The sequence below is a fragment of the Natator depressus genome, chromosome 3, assembly GCF_965152275.1.
Source record: "Natator depressus isolate rNatDep1 chromosome 3, rNatDep2.hap1, whole genome shotgun sequence".
Lineage (NCBI taxonomy): Eukaryota > Metazoa > Chordata > Testudines > Cheloniidae > Natator > Natator depressus.
Window position 1 is genome coordinate 48,622,051 of NC_134236.1, and position 15,515 is coordinate 48,637,565.

Sequence of the window (15,515 nt, forward strand, 5' to 3'; positions counted from 1 at the left end):
CAGAAATGCGTGAATAATGAAATCCACAACTGCATTTGTTCCAAATGAAACCTAAAAACTAATAGTTGCTAAGCCCCTGCCTGGGCTTCTCTTTTTTCTATATAAAGTTATTCCCAAATGTATTTTGGAAAAGATAAATCTTATTTTTAAATCATGTTTTCCAAGAGGGAATTCCCATTTACAGTACTTTTCACGTCAAGTGTTAATATATGTTTTTCTCACAACTTCTTACTTTCATTTTGACTCCAGAACTTCAGGCATCAATAAATATATATATATATATATATATATATATATATATACACATACAACACACACACACACACTTGGAAATAAGAGTTAATAAAGGAAAGTCTCCTTAATGAGATACTTTTTGTCATCTAAGCATATCAATACACAGAAATCGGCAAATAGCTGGAAAATATCTTTTCATATTCATGAAATCTTATTCCTATTCTTATCCAGTCTTTCCAATGCCTCTTTTTGTTACTCTTATTTCCAGGAACATTCAGACAAAAATTTTCTGTTTATAAGAACATTGTGGATGGTCTGTAATTCAAATGACTATCTTCATATATGTGGAAGCAATCGCTTCCATACAGTACTGAACATTAGAACCTATTTTTATTCAGAGGATATTGAGCAATGAAAGTACCTCTATTCTTTTTCTAAAATTCCATGGGGTTTAAAACTTTCATTTCGTGATTTACTAGAGATAAACAGAGAGGATTTTAGTTTAGTCTGAAGGACAGCAGTTGTCATATGGCACCCCTTCCGTTAGTGCTTCGCTGCAGCATTAGCATTATGTATGAGCCCAAGATCATATGTAGTATTCCAGTCTACATCCCTGCAATTTAAATATGATAGTACTACCTTTAAGTCAAACATTGTAATGCATCTTCAGTAAAATGTAAAACTAAGCTGTCACTGTTATCAATTAAAGGCAAATTAGACTTGTGGCAAGATTTAGAAACCTATGCAGAATGGACTTACATGTGATATTTAAACTAATTTCTGCATAATTTATAGCAACAATACTTCGTGCTTAAAGTGGTCACCATGAGGAATTCAATATTTATCAACAGGTCCCACAGATTTTTAACTGAAATATCACATTTTCCCCATAGTTAGACTAGGAGTTATGGTGTGGTCACTGCACAGTAGTGACTAATCATTACTGACTTGATAGTGGTCTCTAATGTATGTAGCACTTTCAATTTGAGGAGCTTAAGTGCTTTACCAACATTAATAAATTAATCCTCTGAACAGTCCTGTGATATATAATACTTGCCTATATCACAGAGCTGTTCAGAGGGTTAATTTGTTAACGTTGCTGAAGCACTTTGAGCTCCTCAGATTGAAAATGGTTCATTTTCTTTCTCATCCACTTCTCAGTCTGGAAATTGTGTATGCAATGTAATGTGGTAGGATTCTTTAAAATATATATCTATATCTATCTATACACTGCTTTAGAGATAGCAAGGTTGAAGTGAGGTTATTCAAGGTCACAGAGAAAGTCTGCAGCCTAGAGAGAAATAAATCCCAGGTGTCCTGATTTCCAGTCTTGTGATTTAAATCAGGAAACAATATTTTACCTATGTCATGCACAAAAATTACAAGAACATGATCTTACATAGAACTGATATTCTGTAAATAAAACAATTTTCTGATGCAACGTGGGGAAAGTTTAACTGAACAAATCCAAAGATTATGGCATATAAAATTAAAAGAGGAGACTATGTCCTAAAACTTTAATGTTACTCCCCTATTTTTCCAGGGCTGACTATATTTATGTGGCAGATAAATTAATAAATTGTTGATGTTGGCAGTGTAATTGGGATAATTGTTACTTAAGAAGAACTTGAATAGTTCTTGAATAGAACTGAATAGTTTCCCCAGTGTATTAAGTATAAACTATCAACAGGCTTCCATCTGTTTTTCCCCCTCTGGAACAAACATATTTAGTGTGACTAATACAAGGAAAAGTCCACTCTATTTTTTTGGTTGAATTTCCCTATGTTACTCAAAACATTCAAATCTTCCATGCATCAATGACTTATTTTTCAATCAGGTGATAGGAGATATGATAAATCAAATTGATTGAAGACCTCAGGAAATTATATTCCAGCAGATAACCAGGACCAGATGGCATTCATCTATGTGTTCCAAAGAAAATATGAACAAAGTATGGTAGGTGAGTTACTGTAAAAATAAAACTCCTCAATTCTGCAGACCTAGAAGCTGTGACAAGGTGACTACAAAGGAACCCATCCAGAAACTCAAAAATGGAACAAAGTGATGCAAACTCAGAAACCAAGAACACAAACCAAGTAGACTGAGTGTATATACAAACATAAGGAAACCCAGTGTAGCACGTGCTCCTTCACATCCCAATAACAATAACAAGTAAATGAGGAATCACACAAATACGTACCTCTATTAAAATGGTTGATAAAGCCTTCCCCCCTTGAACAATTGTTCAATTTTGGTCACCTCATCTCAGAAAGAAAGAGAAGTGGAAATGTTCTATTTCTACTAATGGACAATAAAAGAATATTAGAGACACACGTGGGAAGGAGAGTATGCAGGTACTCCCTTGGAGCAGATTATGCTTGTACTAAGAACATGGTAGAAAGGTAAAGTGAAAGTTCTGCTTTGAATGCCTGAGAACCACTCTGTTCCTACTCAGATAACATTTCTTTCCTCTAAACATCTGACAAGAAATAACTGGATATTCTTTGGGAGATACTCTTCTTCCCACCACAATGCACAAGGGCTGTAAAAGTTCCTTAGATGGCCATAGGTGAATTCCTCCAGTGCAGGTGTTGTGCACACAGGGCCCCTTACAAGCTCTAGTGGTGGGATTGCATGTATTGAATAGGTAGGGCACAAAGGTGGCTTAAATCTCCCTTATCCTTCCTACCTCCTGGCCTGTAAATTTCTGTGCGGAACTTCCGAGAGGCACAGAACAGAATCTCAATTATTCATTTTAACCGATGACATATTTTAATCAAGAAATCCCAAGCACGAAAATGGACAGTTTGCTTGAGGGATTCCGACATGTGGGACCAAAAACTGAAGTTTGGGCTGATTCTACAAATACAAATCTGTAACCATTAAAAAGTTCAGTATTGGCTAGGATGGAACCATGGCAGCTGCTTTCACATTAAATTCTTGACTTCTATAGTTCTGATCTAACTTAATCACTGCCTAAGACAAGTAAAGTAAACTCCTGCATAAAAAGCCAATACATTTCAGAATAAAAATAGGCCTAGAAACCCAAGTTATTTTTATTATAAAATTGAAATGTTTCTATTTTCAGTTAAAAACCATTTAAAAGCAGTATTTATGATTCTCACATGTATAAGAAGGAAGCATCCACAGATCTGGGAATTTATATTTAGTAAGACCATCTGATCTCAATTGCCAGAGTCTTATAGAAAATAAGTTAAATGAACAAAAGCCATAAAACAAATCAAAGCTTTAATTTAAAGAGAAAGAATTCTCCAGAGTACTCAGGCTTGTTTCCACTAAAAACGAAAGAAGCAACATTTTTATCTCTTGCAGTAAACTCAGATTTCCATTAGTGAAAGCTACCATCTGTTAAAAATTATTTCCATATACTCTGGAAAAAGGAACCATTTGTAGGAGTCACTAATAGGATTAGTGCATGATTTTAAAAATCTCCGATAAATGGGTTACATAGCATTAAATGTAAGGAAATACTATTAGGGTTTACATAAAAAAGATGTAGATATTTCTTGAATAAGAGTCTTGCCTATATGCATTTTATACGGATATAACAGAGGCTAAGAGGTTGAGCCAGTGGTTAGGCAACTAGCCTGGACATGGGAGATAGAGGTTCAAGTTTCTCCCCTGCCACAGAGTTTCTATGTGACCTGGTGCAAGGCTGTTAGGGAACAGGGACAGAGACTATTTATCGATTAGGATAATAATATTTCACTACCTCTCAAGGGTGTTGTGAGAATAAATACATTGGGCAGTTTTTTCAGACGCACCTACATTACTTAAGAGCCTACATCCCATATTTAGGCATCACCGGCATTCACAAAACTCCTGCTCAATTGCTGCCTAACCTTGTAGTCAAATAAAGTCACTAGGTGATAATAAATAATACCTAGCTCTTACATAACACTTTTCATCCATAGCTCATTTTACAAAGGATGTCAATACCATTACCCCGTTTCACAGATGGAAACTGAGCCATAGAGCAGGGAAATGACTTGACCAAGGTCACCCAGCAGGCCAATGGCAGAGTCAAAAATAGAAAGCAGGTCTCCTGAAACCTAGTCCTATGCTCTATCAAAGAGGCCACACTGCCTGTCATATAAAATAAAGCTAGGTGCCTGCCCAAGGATCCTATAATGTACTTATAGGGGAAGAGGTAGAGGGTCCTAGGTTGTGTAACATTTTCCATTATAAAAATTCCTAGCACTCTTATCTGCAGCAAGAACCTGACACCGGCTGAGAGATTCTCCCAGGATCAGAGAGATGCAGAACTGGCTGAGCTATGAGCTCCAGAAAATTGTCATTTCGCATTAGTGTCTTGCTCACTACCTATTTAAGTGTGCCACATATAAAGAACCTCCAGTCAGGACAGACAAAATGGATGAACCTCCTTCTGTTGTCACCCATCAAAATACCCTGAGAGATTATATAAACTGGGAACAGAACCCAGATTTCTGAGGTGGCAGATGCAGCGCTCAGCTACTTAATCTCCAGGGTCTCTCAGCAAAACACTGACAAACCTAAGTACTCAGTTATAGACTCACAGACTTTAAGGCCAGAAGAGACCATCCTGATAATCTTGTCTGACCTCCTGCACTTTGCAGCCCACAAAACCTCACCCACCCACTCCTGTGATAGACCCATAACCTCTGACTGAGTTACTGAACTCCTCACATCATTATTTAAAGACTTCAGGTTACAAACAATCCACTAGTCTAGAGGATCTAGTGTAGATCAGAAAGTGATCTATGCCCCATGCTGCAGAGGAAGGCAAAAACCCCTCAGGGTCTCTGCCAATCTGACCTGGGGAAAAATTTCTTCCTGAACCCAAATATGGTGATCCTGAGCATGCAGGCGAGACCAACCAGCCAGACACCTGGGAAAGAATTCACTGTAGTAACTCAGAGCCCTCCCCATCTAGTGTTCCATCTCCAGCCATTGCAGATATTTGCTATTAGCAGTCGCAGATGGACCACATACCACTGTAGGCAATCTCATCATACCATCCCCTCCACAAACTTATCAAGTGAGGTTTAAGCTCAGTCTTAAAACAAATTAGGGTTTTTGCACCCACTGCTCCCCTTAGAAGGCTGTTTCAGAACTTCACTCCTCCGATGGTTAGAAAAATTGTCTAATTTCAAGCCTAGACTTGTTAACGGTCAGTTTATATTCATTTGTTCTTGTGCCAAGACTGGCCCTTGACTGAAATAACTCCTCTCCCTCATGGTGTTTATCCCTCTTACGTATTTATAGAAAGTAATCACCTCTCCCCTCTGCCTTCACTTTGTTAGGCTAAAGTCAAGCTCCTTGTGTCTTCTCTTGTAAGATATGTTTTCCATTCTTCTGATCATCCTAATGGCCCTTCACGACACCTGTTCCAGTTTGAATTCATCTTTTTTAAACACAGACAACTAGAAGTGCACACAGTATTCGAGATAAGGTCTCACTAGTGCCTTCTATAATGATAATATAACACTTTGTATCTCTACTGTAAATACCTCATCTGATGCATCCTAGCATTGCATTAGCCTTTTTCACAGCCATATCATATTGGTGGCTAATAGTTGTCTTGTGATTGACCAGTAAACCAGGTCTTTCTCCTCCTCTACCACTTCCAACTGATACATCCCCAGCTTATACCAAAAACTATTGTTGGTAGTCCCTAAATGCATGACCGTGCACTTTCCACTATTACATTTCATCCCATTTGTCTTACTCCAGTTTTCAAGGTAACCCAGATCTTCTTGTATGATATTCTGGTCCTCCTCCGTATTGGCAATACCTCCCAATTTTGTATGTGCTAATTTTATTAGCACACTCCCACTTTGTAAGGACAAGGTCTTTTCCTGTAGCCACATTGTAAGGCCTAAGGACTTTGTCTGCAGCCACATTAGGAGAGCAGCAGCCATTAGCTAAGAAGCAGAAAGTCTCATCCTCAAACGCCATCTAAATTACATTAAAACAATGTAATATCAGGCTGTTAAGAAGGCAATCTTGTCAGGGCCAGCTCTAGGATTTTTGCTGCCCCAAGCAAAAAATATTTTGGCTTTTTTTTCATGTCCCCCCCCCCGCCCCAACTCCGCCCCTTCCACAAATCCCCGGCCCTGCCTCCTTCTCTGGGTGTGCTGCATTTCCACCCCCCCACCTTGCTTTCTGCGGCTCCCTCCCCCTCACCCCGCAATCCCCTGCCCTAGCTCACCTCCGCTCTGCCTGCTCCCCTGAACACGCCACCGCTCCTCTTCTCCCCCCTCCCTCTCAGGCGAGGGCGAGGCAGCGCATTCAAGGGAGCAGGCGGAGCGGAGGGGAGCAAGGGTGGTGGTGGGGGAGCGCAGGAAGTAACGGGGGCAAGTAACGGGAATGCAGGAAGTAACGAAAGCGCGTGGCGAGCCTGGGAGGGAGGAGGGAGAAGCCGAGCGGTGGCGGCGCACTCAGCTGGGCCGGCGCCAGAACGCTGCCCCTAGGAATGTGCCGCCCCCAGCACCTGCTTGTTTTGCTGGTGCCCTGGATCCTGTCCTTATAGCACCCACCATCACCAGATAAAGAAACAGATCTTCAGATGATTAAAGAAAACTTAGTTTGATAGCATTCTGCCTGGCAAGAAACTACTTATTAATAGTTGTGGTTTTATCTTTATAATCCCCACTTCCCTATTGTCTGTCTGTATGATCTCTGTCTGGTTCTTTGATTGTTTCGGTCTGTTACATAATTAATTTTGCTAGGTGTACATTAATTAAGGTAGGGGGGTATAATTGGTTAGAGAATTTTGTTACAATATGTTAGGATTGGTTAGTAAAATTTTAGTAAAATGATTAAGGTACAGCTAAGCAGGACTCAAGTTTCACTATATAAACTAGGGTCCAAAGAGAAGTTCTTTGGGAACCAGCTCCAGGACAGAGCCCCAAGATCAGAACTGCCAGACCACAACACTCTGCCAATGACACTGTACAGAAACTGGAGTCCCCCAGATGACCTGATCCTGAGTGACCATCAAGAAAAGTTCATCCATCTTATTGAGAGTGGTGAGCATTGTATATGTAGCATGTGCATTCTGTTTTATTAATAAATAGAAGTTAAGTAGGGTATTACTGTGTAAGGCTCTCTCACTAGTAAAAGACCCCATAAAACCCACAAAAGATTAAGCCCTGACTCCAGTGGGAACGGGTGTTTACCTGGACCCCAGAGGAGTAGAGCCCGGAGCCTACGGGGGGTAAAGTTAGATGCCTAAATTAACATGGTTACGCCTGAGCCCTAGGAACACGGTAAGGGTGGGTGCCCCTACAGTGTGCAAGTAACAGAGAATTTTGTGCGGGTAACAACTTATGCTGTCTTTAACATGGAGCCAATCATGCTGATGTAACCCATTGTTTCACTGTATTATGCAGCATCTTCTAGTGGCCACTCCACAGCAGAAAACAACTTGCTACCAATTATTCTAGTCCATTCTTTAGCTATAGTGGTAGAGGTCTATGTTGCAGTGCTGAATGTCCAGCGTCAAACCTTGCTAATGATGGCAGTCAAAGCAGGACATTACACTTACACATAACAGAATTCGATTTTTCTTTTTAAATAACCTAGAAAATTACATGAAAAAACATACAGCGGCCCCTGGTGATCCTTTTGCTCCTGGTTGCCCTGAAGGTCCAATTTCACCCTATAATTGAAAACATCTCACATAAATATAATATTGGTATAAAAAAGTAATTTGGTTACAAACCCCTAATTCTACAGATTAGTTTCACCAGGATTGATTTCAAAGTGTTAGGAGATCCAATTAATTGTATGTTAGCCTTTTACATCCCATACTGATTGCTCTAATCACAGAATGCAAAAAAATAGACCAAAAGATTTGCAATGTGCATAAAAGATTTAGAAGCATGAGTCCCTGTACAGGATCCAAGACAGGGAAGGCCAAAACCAAACTAAGAAAAAATATATCCCCTTTAGGAAGGCCTCCAAACCAAACCTGGCAAGCAGAATTCCTTGTTATTGGTCTAGGAGGCAGACAGGCTTTCTCCCTTACCCTTTGGAGTCAGGTCAGGTCAGGGGAAGCTTAACCCAGTTTATAAGGCTCTTATTTCAGATCAACCAAACCTGGAGTCTGAAAAACATCTCTAAGGCCCAGGTCAGGGTAGTATCTTGGAGACTGAAGGGGCCATGCAATCTGTAACACCCAGCATAACATCCAGTCCTTTCTGTCTCTCAGTGTATGTCTACATGGCAATAAAATACGTGCGGCTGGCCTGTGTCAGCTGACTTGAGCTTGTGTGGCTTAGCCAAGAGCTATAAACTTGCAGTGTAGACATTCAGGCTCGGGCTACAGCCTGGGCTCTGGGACCCACCCTAAATTTGCACTGATTTTAATTGTATCTTAAACTATTATGAATACCTTTTGTCCTTTTGTTCCATGACTTCCAGGGATTCCAGGGATTCCCTAAGAAAAAAAAACAAGAAGTTTTAAATATATAAAAAGGCTATTTCAAAAAAATGTTGTAAACATTTCTCTTTTAATTTGGGTTAGAAACATAGCCAGGAAATAAGATACAACCTGGAAACATGCAAGCTAACGCTTCTGGAGGATATAGACTGAAACAGAGAATTCAGTGCCTCCCCCTCTACTTTCCTGCCAGTATTTGCAAATGTGCAGGTGGGCAGGGTCACGTCCCCACCTTTGCCCCAGCGAGGTGGAATGGGGGAATGAAAATGCTGACGATGCAGAGAAGGAAATACCCATAAGATTTCCTATTACAGAATATACAGGCCAGCTTTGGCATGATCACAGTTTTAAATAAACTAGCTGATTTTAAATCTATCATGACATGTTTACATGGCTAGCACTTTGTGGAAACAAAAATTGAAATTTCATGCAAAATATTTTCTTTTCCAACTCTATCATTTGTAGTTATGCTTGCTAAAAACAGAGTAAATGTAACCTCATGCTTCAGGATTTAAAACATTTGCCAGAGAGATAAATACTTCACAATTATCTAGGTTCATTTCACCTTTCAACAAAGCATGAGCTACTGACTACTGTCAGAGAAAAAAGGCACCAAATATGATGGATAAATCATCCAATCCAGCATAGCAAATTTTACATTCCTGTCTCGCTTGTAGCGATCAGATTCTGAGGGACACTGGAGATGATTGTTTTTTGCGTCCCAGTTTCTGCCCTCAGACATGACTGTTGGGTTTCCACTGGCTTTAAGGAGGGCCAATATCAGTGACTAAAGATGGTCAACTTGACTGCATTTTTTTTTTACATGTAGTTAGCACAGAGTGTTATAATGAATGAAAGACTACTCAAATCCATCCCGGAAACAAAACTCTCACATGTGTAATCAGCCTAATTCTGCTCTCAGTTACGCCTTATGCAGCCTTAGTGGACCAAATCCTGTTCTCAGTTACACCAATGTAAATTCAGAGTAAGTCCATTGTGAATTTGGCTCACTGACTTCATTATTTTGTCCAATATTTAACATAATATGCTGCAATGGAACTAAGTAGAGAGATGTCCTGGACATAACAGACACACATAGGTAAAACCGCTTCCAGTCAAAACACATTGACATAAGTTCTTAAATTGTTACTAATGAAGACCTACTGATTCTAAGACTATTAAGCTCTTCCCTTAGCATTATATTGTCGTCACTGGAAACCAAAATAATGATGGGAAGCCTAGGGTGAAGTGATAGAGCAAAGGAAATCCAGGTTTCATGAAATGCCTAACACAGCATCAGGATAGTGCATTCTGCTCCACACTATGAGCATGATTCTGATCTCCCCTTCACTAATGTAGATCAGGAATAACTCCATAGTAATCAGTGGAATTACACCAGTGTAACATCAACATGTGAACAGGGGATAGGCCAACAAACTTTAGAATTGTAATTGTTCTATGGTTTACACTATACTTAAACTCTAGTTTAATTTTAGCTAATACAGATTCCATTTAACAGAATTATCTTCATGGTATATTTAATAATGACACATTGTGGGCTTTGACAGACATCAAGGTTCTAATTTTGGTATCAATTACAGGAGAAAGCAATGACACAATATTTCAGAAAGCTACACTAGAAAGCTGACTGGATAATTAAGGCCTGATTCCTCCACCTTTTACTCATGTTGAGTAATATAAAAGTCTTTTCTCCAAACTATTGCTCTGTCAAGATATTTCAGTATTTCAAAATCATATTAGACCTGCTGGATCTGGGTTGTAAGAGTTCCATAACCAGACATGGTTTTAAATAAATGTAGGTGAGATTAGTCCTGTCCATGAATTCTAAATAGTTGTACTTTATTAACACAATATATTCCATATACTACCCATCAGAGGATTTTTTCAGAAACAGGATAATATATATTGGAAAGATGTACAGAAACTCATGTTGGCTAATAACTTCCTTCTGGCTACACATCTATACAATCTTCAGGGCAGGGATAGTATCTTCATATGTGTTTGTACAACACCTAACACAATGCTGACACAATCCTGATTGGGTCCTCTGGGAGATACTACAATATACAAATAAACAAAAAAGTGTTGGTAACGTAAGGAGGGTCAGAGCAGGAGTTAATTATTCCAGGGTCATATGTACAGTAATATATGCTTACTAAAATGGCTCTTGGCATTTTGCTGTTTGTTTTGTTTTTTCCTCCCAAAAGGAGTTAATTTTGATGCAAAACACACAGCCCTTTGGTAATATACCAGCACAAGCAAAGAGTCTTGGAGGCTACCAAAATACCAATGGTACCCCTTCAAACAACCAACTTATTCCAAAATTCAGAAAAGCATTATGTGGATCTGAGAAGAAAATTTGGGTCTTTATCCACTAATGAGGAACAAAAATTTATGAAGACAGTAATAATAGGTTCTAACCACTGATTTGGTTAAAATGATGTGCATGTGGATTTAATTTAACCCTGAGAACAAAAAGAATGGAATATAAAATAAAAAGTAAAACCCATTAAACCTTGAGAACAGGACTAATGTGTAAATACATTTCGTGGGAAGGTTTCTCATTCAAATTCACACCTAATTGCTAAAACAATAAGACTTTCAGAATCACTCATTTGCTTTTTTTTTTCAGTTTACAATTTATTTGATGAGATTAAATCAAAGTAACATCCAGAATATATGTTTCAAAGAAAAGCATGAAAATAAATGTATCAATTGCCATAAAGAAGTAGAAGAAAATTGGATATTATACCACATATTGACATTAAGTACTAAGATATGTGCAAGAGATGGGAATGAAGTAATCAACTGAGGTGACAGACATCCTTGCACAACAATGCGGAACAACTTTATGAGGGAAGCCAGGGCATCAAACTTAAGCAGCTGGCCCTTGACCGCCTGTTTACACTGATGCTGGAACCAAATTCACAACAACTACATTTGGACATAGTTCTTGCTAGCAAGATGGTGACAGTGTTTAGGGATGAGTTGTGCTAGACTAGTAAAGTGTCTCAGACTACCGTAGTTGAAAAATGATGTAGATGGGGCCAAATGCTTGTAAGGAGAGGATACCTATTGTGAAATTGTAGACTGTGAGAGATAGTGTGGTCTTGTGGGTTGAGAATGAGGTGGACCCAGGAATTCCTAAATCCTAACCCTGGCTAAGATCCTGATTTGCTGTGTGGCCTTGGACTGGTTGCATATCCTCTGTGTTTCCTCCATCTATAAATGAATACTCATTTAACACATAGGGGAGTTACAAGTATTGTCATAACACTTCGAAAATGTAAATGACTCTCCCAAACCCACAAACCAGTATGTGAGAATAATTGTTAACACCCCTGTAGTCATAGCACAAAAAGTAGAGGTTCATGGGTTACAGATTGTTGTGACAAGCCATGAATCCAGTGTCTTCATTAAGACCATGTTTTTGTCCTATGACTACAGGAGTGTTACCAGGCCACTTCACCTAGAATATGTGATAAGAACTTATGTTAAACGTTTGTTCCATCTTGTCTTTAGCTGTGGCACTCTGACTACCTTTCCAAGACCCAAAGAACAGCTCTTTGTAGCAAAGCTTGTCTTTCTCAGCAACAGAAGTTGGTCCAATAAAAGATATTACCTCATCCACCTTGTCTCTCTAGTAGTCTGGGACTGACATGGCTACAACTACACTACTTACATTTGTAATTACATGGCAGGTTGACAAGGGGTAAAATGCAAGAGATTTATGCGGAGGCCAGCACAAATAATTTATGCATTGAATTTCCTCACCACTTCCCAAAACTCTGATGTCTCTGTGGAAGTAGCAGAGGAATGTCTGGAGGGAAGTACAGCTCACTCTCTAAAAGATTTTTCTGAGCAGGCTTCTTGATTTCTCTCTTCCTTTTCAGAGGACACTTCTTCCTCGCTGCCACACAGAATTTTGGAGGGAAACAGACCGGAGAGTTCTGAACTGTTTGGTAGGGGCCTCTCCACTCAACATCTTGCCACAGGATCCGAAACTCCCAAAATAGTCTCAGCAAGGAAGAAGCACACTATACTGTTCCAGGTTGTATTCATTCAGATTATTTAATCTCTTACACACACACACACACACACACACACACACACACTAGAAAAACCCTTAATGCCCCACTTAGGTCCTTTTAAAAAACTTCCTTGGCTGAAGGGATCCATTTATACCATTCTTTTGCTTTTACCTCCACATCAATAGCAATGAAGGATTGTAAGAAAATAAACTTCATCCAGCCATAGCTCCTGTAGGATTGATTCTGTATCCCTGAAGTCAATGAGATTTTTGCCACTGACCTCAGTGGGAGCAGGATCAGATTCTTAATGTCCTTATTTGGCTCACTGACATTTATTCAGCTGAAAATGAATCTGCCCCTCACATTCATCTGTCTCAGGGATTCCCTGAGCAAACTAAGTGGAGTTCTTCAAAGTCATTCACCACATATTGATTGGCACATAAGGAGCAGTATGAAATGACTAATCTGGCATGTAATGACCAGTGAAGAAAGGGGCTTTCCCCACAATAATTATTTTCCGGTAAAACTTCCACGGTCCAGCAGCTGGAATGGCTAATTTCTGTAGGACTGAGTCCCGAAGGCCTAGAAAATTTAATTTAATCTCTATTTCCTTATCTATTCTCACTCTACTATTTCCCTATTCATGCATAACCTGTGTTCATGCCAATCAAAATTACTGGAAACTACCCAGAGGAGAGTGTTTTAAAAGCCTCTCAGACATCCTATATTTTCTTTTTAACTTTTAGGTTAAAAGCCAAACCAAGTTTTGGAAAAGTGTTAGAAATTCACTCCTAAGCAGATACTTCATATGCAACATAAAGCTTCAGAACCTGAATTATTTTACTTTTTTAACAACATGAGTAATAAACCACTTATAATAGGAAGTTATATTTGAGAGAGTGACATACCATTAAGTAAACTATCACAGTAACCTTACTGTAATGATCAAAAGATCTAATACTACTTTAAAGTGTGAGCTGACAAATCTAGTTTAATTCAATTTGCAAAACAAAAATGTAACCTTTCCTGTAAAGGCTGTATAAACTAGAACTATAATGAATGCCTGTCTTTAATCAGAAGTTAATATAAAACAGACCCATCATGCTATTTTTCACTAAGGGAAACACAATGTTTGGAATCACTACAAATGGGAAAATTGCCACCCACTGGGAGTGATAGAATGAATGCTATGGAATAATTTGTGATTCACTGGCCTAGAAAATATGGCCTTTGGGGATGTCCTTTGCACAATTAACTGAATCAAGCAATTTTTTTTGTCAGTAATACATGAGAAAAGATAGGCAACTCTCTATTTTAATCAGAAAACATGTTTTTTTACTGTCTGAATTTAACAGTGCATTTTTACGATCAATAAAATTTAGAACTGTATTTCTATCCACTATAACTAAACTCAGAAAATCTCAAAGCCTCAAAGCCTTACTGAGCTTTAAAAAGTGGTCCATCACTTTGATCTTACCCCCTTTTTGCATCCCTCCACTCACTCCCCCCTTTTCCTCTGCATCAAGCACAAGCTTGTGTCTTCTTTTGTCAGTCCCTTCCACATTTAGCTATCCCTTTTCTATCAAATTTCTTGCAAGGCTGACCCCTGCCTTCACTCTTCCAGAGACATTAGCCTTTACTGCCCACTTGATTGTTTTTCCTACGAGTACCTTCATGTTTTCCTCCAGGTCATCCTTTTTACATGGGAAGAACTCCCCATCAACATTTGTAAAGCCACTTCCTTATCCTCTCTTCGATCTTGATCTAGCAAGGGACTTAAGTGCATGTGTAACTTTAACCATGTAAGCAGTCATTGACTTCAACAAATTATTTGTGTGCTTAAAGTTATGCATGTGTTTAAGAACTTTGCTGAATTCGGGATTTATATCTATCCTTACCACCTATTTTTGCCATGGTGCCTAGAAATTACTGTCATCAGACACTAGTTAGGTTGGCAGCCATCTGTGACTAAAAGATTGAGACTACTAGTTTGTGTAAATGTAGCAGTCCTTCCCATCTGTTTCCATCTTGGTATAATCCTACACTGTTCATTCTCCGGAGCAGGAATTGTCTTTGTTTCACTTGTTGGTATGGTATTTAGCACAACGGGTCTTTCATTGAGGTCTCTAAAAGCTAATACAATATATAAAATTAATAAATAATAAGTAATAATATTTGAACCATACCAAATTGTTTCTAAATGAGTGATCCACCATTTACAGAGGTTGTACAGTAGTAGATAGCACATTATCTAATGGTCCAGCAGCAAACTGTTAAAAGAGCATTTGGAAAACTAGGTGCCAAATCCTGATTTCATTAAAATCAATGGGAGTTTCGCCACTGACTACACTGGAAATAGTATTTGGCTCTAAGTGAAAACTGGACTAGGCACAGAATCCCTAATCAGTAGTCTAGAAATATATAACCTTTTATGAAATATGACTCTGATGGGCATAGGTGGACCCCTTGGAACCGTGGGGAGCCCCATCGGCTTCACTGGAACTCAATGTGAGCATGGGTCCAACTAGGCTCACTGACGGGCAAATGGGGCAGCTGCCCAGGGCATGGGGTAATTTAAAAGGATCCGGGGGCCTAAGTTCCCTGTAAGCTGCAAGGCCGCGCAGCAGCCTATTTAGCACCATGCAGGCCCTCAGGTAACCCGCCCAGGGACCTGCTGTGACTGGGGGAGAGCCCCACTCTAGCCCGACCCCCAACCTGCTGCGGCTGGGGTGACCCTGCCCTGACCCCAACTCTGCTGCGGCCTGGACCTGCCACGGCTG

At 39.4% G+C, this 15,515-nt stretch overlaps 1 protein-coding gene across 4 annotated transcripts in view; it reads right to left on the minus strand.

The window, feature by feature from the left end:
• Positions 1-15,515, minus strand: part of COL21A1 (collagen type XXI alpha 1 chain) — a 198,342-nt gene that overhangs the window by 37,059 nt on the left and 145,768 nt on the right. For all 4 annotated transcript variants that reach the window (XM_074947848.1, XM_074947849.1, XM_074947851.1 and 1 more), the window contains 2 exons: positions 8,636-8,680; positions 7,847-7,900 (listed from right to left, as the gene is read on the minus strand). In XM_074947848.1, the coding sequence (XP_074803949.1) occupies positions 7,847-7,900; positions 8,636-8,680 (99 nt within the window). The remainder of the gene's footprint in view (positions 1-7,846; positions 7,901-8,635; positions 8,681-15,515) is intronic.